General features: G+C 34.3%; 2 protein-coding genes across 4 annotated transcripts in view; one reads left to right on the top strand and one right to left on the bottom strand.

The window, feature by feature from the left end:
- The first annotated feature begins 646 nt into the window (after positions 1 to 646).
- LOC106772765 (serine/threonine receptor-like kinase NFP) lies at positions 647 to 4505 on the top strand. Its single transcript, XM_014659346.2, has 2 exons — positions 647 to 2008; positions 3334 to 4505. The coding sequence occupies exons 1-2, from the start codon at positions 851 to 853 to the stop codon at positions 4069 to 4071; spliced, it is 1896 nt and encodes a 631-aa protein (XP_014514832.1). The 5' UTR covers positions 647 to 850; the 3' UTR covers positions 4072 to 4505.
- A 1190-nt stretch (positions 4506 to 5695) lies between these two features.
- LOC106772716 (cleavage and polyadenylation specificity factor subunit 3-II) overlaps positions 5696 to 11444 on the bottom strand; it is a 12144-nt gene continuing 6395 nt past the window's right edge. For all 3 annotated transcript variants that reach the window (XM_014659275.2, XM_014659279.2, XM_022784693.1), the window contains exons 9-13: positions 11135 to 11204; positions 10773 to 10877; positions 9662 to 9803; positions 7645 to 7741; positions 5696 to 6975 (exon numbers count right to left, since the gene is read on the bottom strand). In XM_014659275.2, coding sequence (XP_014514761.1) covers positions 6511 to 6975; positions 7645 to 7741; positions 9662 to 9803; positions 10773 to 10877; positions 11135 to 11204 — 879 coding nt within the window. In that variant the 3' untranslated portion in view covers positions 5696 to 6510. The remainder of the gene's footprint in view (positions 6976 to 7644; positions 7742 to 9661; positions 9804 to 10772; positions 10878 to 11134; positions 11205 to 11444) is intronic.

Below are 11444 nucleotides of genomic sequence, written 5' to 3'. Positions count from 1 at the left end.
CATTTTCATGCATTATATTTTTTACTGCTGAAATACACTGCATTCCATTTCCAATCCTTATCTCTTATTATCAACTTGTGAAGGTCCCTTTGAAATGTAAATGAGATCACATAGCGGTCCTTGGTTAAATACATCTAACCAAAATCGATTTTTCTGCCAAAAACTGTTCAAAAGTAGTGCTATGAGCCAGTCAAGCAATTAAAATTCCAGGTGCCATCTCATCAATAATGGAAGTCTAGACAGCTAAGTTCAACTTCTAAGACTTTTGGGATCAAGTTTAGTCTAATAAATGACACCAAATTTGACATTATGCCACATGCACTAATTCATTAATTATTAAGCACCTTGAACAACAAGAATTACTGTCCATTTTCTGCATAGTGCAGACTCTCCTTCTAGTTCTCTACCCGGTTTTACACGTCTGAAATTTCTTTCCACTGAGTCTTCATATATTCCCAAACCAAAGATAAGTATGAATTGAAGGTAATAAAACTGAAAACCATTATTATAATATGATGTAATTGACTCAAAGACAGAGAGAGAAATTTACAAGTTACAGAAGCATAATAATCAGTTCTCTCAGTTTCAGTCTACAGTATAAATGATATATTAACTTATTAAAAACCAAAACTTTATTATTAGAATCGTGTGGCAGAAGGCAGCTGTAGAAAATGGAACACCCTTTATCAAAAGGAATCTGAACATTCATTGTTCAACCATCTTGACCAGACTTTAGACAAACCTTTCTACACAACACAACATAGCTATTAAGAAGAAGAAAAAGAAGAAGACGATGATTCGAATATAAACTCAGAACCCCAAAACAAAACCAACCACCTACACAAACACAATGACACCCCTCAAACTGCATCACTTCCTCCTTCTCATGTTCATCTTCTTCTTCTTCTTCTTCTTGCTCCCTTCTTCCCACGCTCAAACGCCACGTCAGGCGAACAACACGGGCTTCACGTGCACGGGCACCCGCACCTGCGCCGCCTACGCCTTCTACCGTGCCTCCGCCCCCAACTTCCTGGACCTGGCCGCCGTGGGCGACCTCTTCGAGGTGAGCCGCCAAATGATAGCCACGCCGAGCAACATCTCCTCCGTGTCCTCCGCCTTGGTCGAAGACCAGCCCCTCTTCGTCCCTCTGACCTGCTCCTGCAACCCCGTGAATGCCACCTTCGGGTCCCTCTCCTACGCCAACATCTCCTACGCCATCCAACCCAACGATACCTTCTTCGTCGTCTCCACCTACAAGTTCAACAACCTCACCACTTACCCTTCCGTCGAAACCGTCAACCCCACCTTGGTCGCCACCAACCTCTCCATCGGCCAGGTCACCATCTTCCCTGTCTTCTGCAAATGCCCCGACACCAACAACACCAACTACATGATCTCCTACGTTGTGCAACCCGAGGACAACATCTCCTCCATTGCCTCAGCTTTTGGGGTTCAGGAACAGGCTATAATTGACGTCAACAACGACACACTCTATGATTACGACACCATTTTCATCCCTGTGGAGCAGCTTCCGTCTCTGTCGCAGCCTGCGGTGGCTCCGGCTGCGCCCCCTGGTGGGAATGGGAGTGACACTGGGAGTGGGAGTGGCAAGGATAGAACTGGAACTGTTAGAGGGTTGGGGATTGGGTTGGGGGTGGTGGGGATGTTATTGGTGTTGGTGGGTGGGGTGTGGTTGTGGAGAGAGTTTGTGATGAAGAAAAGGTTGGGATATGAGGATGAGGAGGAGGAGGGAGGGAGGAAGAAGGTGTATTCGGGCGGGAAAGAGGGTCAGAAAGCTGATTTCGATGTGAAACTGATGGCGAATGTGTCGGATTGTTTGGACAAGTACAGGGTTTTTGATGTTGAGGAACTGGTGGAGGCCACGGATGGGTTTGATTCAAGGTCCTTGATTGAGGGATCCGTTTACAAAGGGGAGATTGATGGGGAGCTCTTTGCCATCAAGAAGATGAAGTGGAATGCCTATGAGGAACTTAAGATCTTGCAGAAGGTAACCACTCACAGCATCAATCTCTTTTCCTTAGTCCTTTTTTCTCATAACTGCATAACATCACTCTTTGATTGTTCTTCCTTTTCATCTGCCATCACTGTAAAGAGTTTTAGGATCATTTGTGATTGAAATTTGGATTAAGGTGTAACACTGAATTTTATATTTGTTTGAATCTAATTTTCTTACAAAGTTTGCATTGCTAATCACCTGAAAATTATGGCAAGCTTGACTTTTGAGGAAGTTATTGTACTCTTTGTTTTAGAAAAGTGTTACAAAATTTAATAAACTTAGGATTATGGTATTTGTCATTGGATGAGAGTAGAAAAACCCTCAACAAGTTATGGGTATGAATTAGTTTTTTTTTTTTTTCAAGAACTTTATTTCCATGCAACATAATCAATTAAAACTTTTTATTGATGTATCTCTCAAGACAATTAATGAAAAGAGCAGTAACTTGTGCTAGTTTCTGGTGTTATTCTGGATACGGCAGAAGCAAATATGTAAGAACAGATTGAAATTTGAAACAGTCGATGATAAGGTTTGAGTCAAAATAGTTTTACTTTGAATAAAATAGGGTGGGAGTTAATAAATATCTTATTGTCGATGATTTAATCAGATGATATTAAGTGAAGTGACTTGTCTGATGAGTAGTCAACCTTCCACTAATTTTTTATAATTTAGCATAATCAAACCAACGGAATAAACCTCTAGATACCCTGGAGATACAGAATTATTTTAATTCTCGGGACAAAAAATGATCGGAATCTGGCTTGAGAATTAATTATTCTGTTGTTGCTGTGCGAACAAACCTTCTGTAGTAAAGCAACTTGTCTGAATGGATTTGTAAAACTTTGTTAGACTTGATTTATTTTGGTGATTGTCAATGTTCATTATTTTCATGATTGTATGTCAGAAACTCATCAATCTAGAGGAATAAAACAATAGTGGTTGACGGCATAGTTGCTTCTAGGTATTTAATAAAAGATGTTTCCAACTTTGTCATATTTTTCAGATCAGGGTTAATTAATACTATTATAGAGTATGATGTTAATGATTTAACTAAAAAGCCACACGTCAGGGGCAGTTAAAAGCACAACGAACGAAAGACAAAGTCGCCGCTTTCCTTTTTGTCTCTTTCCATTTGAGCCTTTAGGTAGTGGTTGAATTTAGGTGGTTACATTTCTAATGAACAAGTATATCAAAATAATAATATAATAGGCTACTCAGTATCCATGTAAGAGTTTTAGCACTCGGATGATTATATATGTGCACTATTATTCATGCTTGAGTGGTTGATGAGCAAAGTGTCATTTTCTGTGTTGAAGGTAAACCATGGGAATCTGGTGAAGTTGGAGGGATTCTGCGTAGACCCAGAAGAAGCAAACTGTTATCTAGTCTATGAATATGTGGAGAATGGATCTCTATACTCGTGGTTGCATGAGGAGAGAAAGGAAAAGTTGAACTGGAAAACAAGGCTAAGAATAGCCATTGACATTGCCAACGGCCTCCAATACATCCACGAGCACACAAGGCCACGAGTTGTGCACAAAGACATCAAGAGCAGCAACATTCTGTTGGACTACAACAAGAGAGCCAAAATTGCAAATTTTGGGCTTGCAAAGTCTGGAATGAATGCCATCACCATGCACATTGTGGGAACACAGGGCTACATTGCCCCTGAATATCTGGCTGATGGTGTGGTCTCCACAAAGATGGATGTGTTCTCTTTTGGGGTTGTGTTACTTGAACTAATTTCTGGGAAGGAAGCCATTGATAAGGAGGGAAATCTGTTGTGGGCAAGTGCCATCAGAACCTTTGAGGTGGACAGTGAGCAAGAGAAGGCTAGAAGACTGAGGGAATGGATGGATAAGGACATTTTAAGGGAGACATGTTCAATGGAAAGTTTGATGGGTGTTCTCACTGTTGCAATTGCTTGCTTGCAGAAAGACCAGTCAAAGAGGCCAAGCATAATGGACATTGTCTATGCACTGTGTAAAAGTGAAGATTTGGGCTTTGACATCTCAGATGATGGGTTAGGCTCACCACGGGTGGTGGCTAGGTAGATGGCTTTTTTTGGTGATCTCTAGCTGGTGTACGCTTTTAGGTCTTCTTTTTGCCATGGATATAAGCATTAGGCATTTCTTCCTACATCCCATAAAAATCTACCTTACCTTTTTTTATTCAAATAGGTATTTTCAAATGTAATTTTTACATTTCGGAATACCCATTCTGAAATCAAATATGTTGGAGGTTGATATTCCTGACGTGTAAAAAGCAGCAATAAGTACTCCTCCATGAAATAGGCCTTTCTGAACCAAAATTTTATGAGGAAGAGAGATAATCTTGGACTGTATATCACATGGTTAAGTTGGTTTGGTAGAACCAACTACCTGTTTTTATATTGTAACAAGGTCGTGTAGTTACATATACGTGAATGTAATTTTGTGATATAGTAAAAAAAAATGCAACATACGTAGTATTCTACAATGTTCTTTTTTTCAGTATGTAGAAATTGGTTAAACATCATAGTTGAATCTCATCTTGCATCTCAGACCGGTTGGGAAATATAAATTATGTTTGTTTTTAAACATTGTTAAAGATGCATTTATGGATAAAATTATGTTAGTTTTTACGTATTTAAAAGTGAGAGAAGGCGAGGAGTTGTGAAATTGTACGATTTTCGAATTTTTCATTAATTGGGCTGATTTGAGGATATTATATATATTCCTAACATGAATGAGCACAGTTTTTTCTTCTGAATTTTTTTTTTACTTGATCGTGTTCGAAGAACTATTAAATATGACCAAGCTGGTTGGAGGAGAAGGTCGATTCTTGATTTAGTTTTACACATTGTCTATAATATTGCATTTCATGAGATGATGAAAAAAGTTATTTGTCATTTTATAAAAGAAAAATTAGAGTTTTGAGATATCATCATTAAATTTCTCAACTCTAATTAAGAATTTAAAAACTGGTCTATATTCACAAACTTTGTAAGAGGATTGTTATATTTGTAACAAAATAAGACATTCAACTTATATGCTCCACTTTGAAAGAAAGTGTTATAATTATAGATATAAGATATATATATATATATATATATATATATCCATGTCATTACAAATTTAAAAGTATAGAATTGATATTACATAATTATGAATATCTAAATTATATATGTATTATTTGGAATATCTTTATTTATTCTTTATTATTTGATGTATTGATTCATTTTTCTCAATACAAATAAAGTACTTGTAATGTGTTAAAAAACACAATTTCAACTCAATGATTCTCTCTTCTAGAGTTTGAGAATAATGATAAAATAAATCTTAATAAACTTTAACTTTAAAGGAAACTTTCATCAAAATCAATTGAAAAAATGATGTCAAACTAATATCAGTCCAAAACCTTCCGACAAACTAACAGCATTCCAACCAAAATTTTGATGTTAACAATATTATAACTGAGACTGAATTCAGAAGAGAAAAAAAAAATCTAATAAAATAGATATAGATTTGATAAAAGAATAAAAAATTTCATACTCTTCTTTTTAATGATGTTTAAAATTCTCATATTTATTTAATCAAAATACTACTACAATTTCTTAAATTTAAATTTCTTTACAAACTTTTCATCAAAATAATATAATAAAAAAATTTAAATTCTTTATAAAATAAATTACCCTCCCAACATTTCTCATCCAAACATTCTATTGAGTGTGTAATGAATGAAAGAAAAAAATGGTTGACACCTCAACTTACTATAGGCTTGTAAGTTATAATTCACTTCTACAGCAGCCAACTACAACTAGGTTGCTTTTGTAAAAATTGGTTACACATCTGAAATAAATAAAATACAAGACCAATCTGGAAATCAGATCATTGAATGACCAACTAGTAATTCATGGGAAAAATGTTTCCTAGAATAACCAAAAATAAAATATGGGAACAAATTGTCTTCATCCTCCATATTAGTAATCACAGTAAATCCCTTCATGCTAGGATCACAGTGTCGCATTTCATAAACAAATTTCTATTGGAATCAATTTCCATCAATTGCTTCATGTAAAGCAGAAATTTTATCTCGACATCAAACTCCTTGTAAAGGTAGAAAGAATAACCCCAACCCATGCTGTTCTTTTAAACTGATTCTCTTTTTATGGAACGAACCATTTCTGTTGATTCATTCACATGCGTCCTTCAGTGCTCTTTTTCAGTGGGTATTTATGCTCTAAATTGCTGAAATTTGTTTCCTTGCAATTTTCTCATTCACTGCTGACTAAAGCAGCAGATATACACTGCTTTGGTTATTATATATGTTGGGAGTTTTCCTTAATCCTGTAGGGACATTACTGCTACTGAGACGAGGGGGACGCAGAAAATATTATTTGCAGATGCTCTTCAAGAAATTGAGTATTTCAAGATAAGTCACAATGAAGTTTTGAATGTAAGAACTGAGGCTAAGAGCACCTATCACTTAAGCTATCCATTGAGTCACCAATGTCAGAACGTCCCGTTCATTGTATCGTGCTTCTGTTCCTCCAACATAAGCAAAAGTTCGTCCTTGTGTACAATCTTTGGCTTTTTACCCTTCTCCACAACAAAAACTCCCTCTGATACCCTTTCATCTTCAACTTGGACCATACGCATTAAGCTTTTGCCTATCGTAGTAGAGTTACATGCGTCCGCAGAACTACATTTCTGAAATGTGAAGTTTGGACTCAAGCAGCTTCGAATGAAAGTGTCTGAGGCTTCTGCATTTACATAATGAGTTGAAGAAATGCATATGGTTTCATTGTTTGCAGGATCATAACATTGAATCCCAAATTCAGAATGAATCTTTTCTTTAAGGGAAGCCATCTTATGCTTCTCCCCATGCACTAGAATAACATGCTTGGGGGCGAGAAAATTTACAAGATCCATTATCCCTTTAGAATCAGTGTGAGGACTAAAAGCTAATTGATGAACCTGCCAATTTAAGACGAGTCGAAGTTATACCAGAAACTAAATGAAATGATGTCATTACCTTCAATGATAATTTGTACAATACAGCAGAAGACTACAAGGCTTTCTTGTTTTTGGATATTCAAGCAATGCAAGACTAGAAAGGCACTAATTTAAATTTAAGCAGTATTACAATATCATCTTGGTCTTATTTTTATAGCACACAAGTCTTCAAAACCAAATTTCAAGATAATAGGAGGAACATCGATAGGTGACAACAACACAGATTAGTTGAAGTGGAACATGAAACTTAAAATCAGTTTATACCCAGTGTACCAATATCAACTCAAGAAGAGGACAAAATATGCTATTACAGAACAAAGAAGTGAAAGAAGAAATATGGTTTCAGTTGTATGTTAATATGAAAAAGGTCATGTCAGAAGCATACTCATCACTTCAAACACCAAGCTCAAGAAATTAGACTAATGTAATACTCTGAAAGTCAAGATGTTTATTCTCCTAATTTCAAATTGCTAATCATGTTATTTTCACCACTGTGCAAATTTATCAACATGAACATGCCGTTAACTCTGTTTCTACCCATGCCATGTGAAGCATCTATAAACTGAAGTTCGTAAAAATAATGAATTGCTAGATATATCTCCCTGTAATTGGGTAGGGAATAATATTTACCTGGCATCGCACATCTATTCTTGTATTAGCGTCCAGGTCAACTTTGGCCCGCTTATCTGACATTAATTTATGACCTATCGTTCCAGCCACACAATACCTACAAGAGTACAAAGTAACGGACTAGCAGAACACAACTGGTTTGCGAATATATGAAAATGGAATAGATCAATCGTATTTTTCTGGTATACATTCATACATAATTTTGCTTAAAAAAGAAAAATAATACTAAGAGACAGTAAAACGAATGGCAAAGGAAAGTCTCTCCATGCACAAAATACATGTAGTGTGACATGGTATAGAATGCAGAAAGACAGAACCATGAAATAAATAAAAAATAAAAACTATACATGAGAGAAAACACAAAAATCCGTAGTTACTTCTAAAAGCAATCACCAACTTCCACATGTTTAAGACAAATTTTTCAGTTGCCAGGGTTAAAAAGTGAACTTTCAACCTAGCTCAACATTGCAAAATCAATTTGAAAGATGAAGTTTGCCCCTACTTATATACTATAAATTAGTCTTATCTCTAGTCAATATGAAACTTCCAACACACCGAGACATATACATCTCAAACGTAAGACTAGACATTAATGAGTGGTCTAATAACATGTGAAACAATATATCAATATAACATGCTCTAATCCATGACTCTGATACTATATTAAGTAGATTTTAAGTGTAACTCAACCTCTCAACAAATCTGTAAGGTGAGGTTTGTACCTATTTATATACTACAAATTAGTTTTATCTTTAGCTGATGTAGGATTTTCAATACAGTCCCCTTATACCATGGCATGTGCATCTTGAACGTGTAACTAGACATTAATAAGTGATTTTATAGCAACCCGATAACAAACAATAGATCCAACAAGCAATAAACTTCACTAATATAACTCTAATTTATGATTTTGATACCGTGTTAAGAATTGGTCTTTATGTCACTTAACCTTACAAAATTTAATATTTCTCTTGGATGTTTTTTTATTCCATTATATAGAGATATTTTCCTTAATTGATGATAAATATTAGTACCAATTTATCTATTTCCCTTCCCTAATATGACACCTTTTTTCCCGAAATTGAAATTATATTTTGATTATCAAAAAGGAGTTAGATTCTTTATTTGTCAAGCATGACAACCAAGAGTTATAATTTTGAATAGTCTATCTCAAATATTAGGATAGAATTGAATAATTTTATTACCAAGAGTACATAAGATATATATATATATATATACACATGATTGGAAAACTAATTTTGGAAATATAATAATGACACTTAATGTAATCAAATCCCTATTATTCAGAGGTATAATCAGATCCCTATCATTCAGGGATATTTACATTATACACTTATTATAATCTGTTAAATCCCAAATAATAAAGTATAATTGCTAACAGTCTCTAATACATTAATTTGAGGAGTTCTCTCTAAATTCTGAAACATCAACCTAGGCTTGCCCCTTCAAGCATTACACATTACGATATATGTTGGTCCATATGCCATCCAATAATAAATGATCTTATCCTTCAAATTTTTTAATTTTTGGGTGAAATGAAGTATTTATGCATGGATGAGCTGAGTAGTTAGTAAGTAAATGGATTTAATTGCAACCTGTAAAATAAATAATATAATAGAAATCGTGAATGTAAAATTTTTAACTTTTATCTAAAACAATCATATGAAATCATTCCTATGCTTTTAAAAAACAATCTCACTCGTACACATCCAAAACAATCATTTGCATTTCAATTTCTAAATTTCTTTCCATCCAAAAAATGTGAACCAGTCACTTCCCAAAGTGACATGCTATCACCAATGTATATGCATGTACCAGAAGTTTTAGTCCAGGGTGATATTTATCTTTAAAGGGCAGTATTAAAATAGCTTCGTGTCCATATGCTTTTCAATGTGACTAGTTTTAGGAAACATTTATCTGCATTATGCTCGTCATACTATCAAATGGCTAATATAAAGAGAAATAAAGTAAAGAAAAAGAACAAATCGGATTGTACCCTGGCAAAGTGACAAGGTTATTTTCTGACACTGCCCACTGCTTAAAAACTTCAAGTGAAAATCCACCGCTTATCATCCCAGGAGTCGCAAAAAGAACACAAGGACCAGGAGCATTTATCATAGACCTTTCAAATTTTTGAACTGTAACACCCAAACCAGTTGAATGAGACGTAGAACTTATAAGATAATACACATAATTGCAACAAAAGCTCTAATCTTAATATCTTGAGTTTTCACAAAAATGTTTCAATATGGATGCATTTGAATAAGTTTGTTTAAAAGTAAAATTAATATATGCCATATTAGCAAAAATTCATATATTTCCCCATGATACTCCATTAGGACTTCTACTTTTACTACTCCAGACTTTTACCAACTGACCTTGAAACTTCAATAAAATTTCACAAGAGATTAAAGATGGCCTAGCATAACAATGATACAATTATCTCAATATTTTTCGTCTTGCCAATCAAAGTTTGAGGACACACCATAGTTATTTTATATATAGTAAAACAATGAAAAGAAAAACTGTAAACAAGAATAGACCAATTTCCTTTTGTTTGATTTATTTTTCTTTTCAACAAATTCAAATTTTCCATCACCAGATATGAAAAGAAAATATTTAAAATTTCATATCATCAAAAGGTCTAGCTCTGGTATGTTATATAGATGTCAAACCTAGGAATCTGATGGCAGAAATTCCTTTTCACAAAACCTGTAAAGCAACTATTCACTTCTAGTCTTTTAGGACACCAATTACAGCTGCCAGTCAACTACTATATGTTAGCCATTTCACCTCTTTTGCCCAGTATAATCAAACCCTTTACCATTAAAACGAAATCAGCCCCAAGCCATCACCTTTTTGCTATGAGGAAATTAATGCTTTAAATACCGAATTCATTAATGCTTTGGCAGACTGTTATAATTACTGATTATAGAACTATAATCTCAGACTTAGGAATGGTCCCAACGTCAAGGCTATGTATCACGGCATTAAAGATACGTAACAAACATTGAAAAAAGGAACAGTACACAGATGTGAGTGAACATATGAATGCATAACGATGCCAGAAAGAATATTTATGATATGATAAAAAAATATTGAATTACCATTCTTAAAATCGAAAGCATTATGTTTAGAGTATGTATCTTTAATCTTCTGGCTTGTCCAACTAATAAGCATTTTATAATACGCATTAGCTTGGATTGTTAATCCTGGAAAAAAAGAAATGGAATATTAATATGAAGCACAGATCCCAACAACTAATGGACAAAAAGAAACATCCTCAGAAAAATAGACAACTCAAGAAGTTACAAAACTAAGCTGTATTTTATTCTCTTAATCTGATTCTTTTGAAAAGGACAAGGAAAACTATTCTGCTCAGTGATATGATTATGTATAGTTTATATATTATATAAAAACAATAGATCAAAGAAAGATCATTGACACAAAATTATAGGCTGAAACGAACCTGCTGAGAAGTAGATAGGAACCTGCAAATTCATGCGTTCCCAGTAGTCCTCCAACAAAATGCATAGTTCCTAGATATCGTAACAGCTTCGTAAATATAAGACAACCACTAAATATATATCATAGTTTGACAACCACTAAATATATGTCATAGTTTTGAAAATTGAACTGGTCACTAAAAGACATCAATTTGAGTGGCTCATGGTTTACTAATATAACCTTAGTGAAATTGTTCTTTTGTCAAGTCTTTTAATTAATTAATTAACTAATTAATTAATATATATATATATATATATATATAAGTATAAATT

Source organism: Vigna radiata, chromosome 8, assembly GCF_000741045.1.
Source record: "Vigna radiata var. radiata cultivar VC1973A chromosome 8, Vradiata_ver6, whole genome shotgun sequence".
Lineage (NCBI taxonomy): Eukaryota > Viridiplantae > Streptophyta > Magnoliopsida > Fabales > Fabaceae > Vigna > Vigna radiata.
The sequence above is the reverse complement of the archived record's forward strand: the minus strand, read 5'-3'. Positions and strand labels throughout refer to the sequence as shown.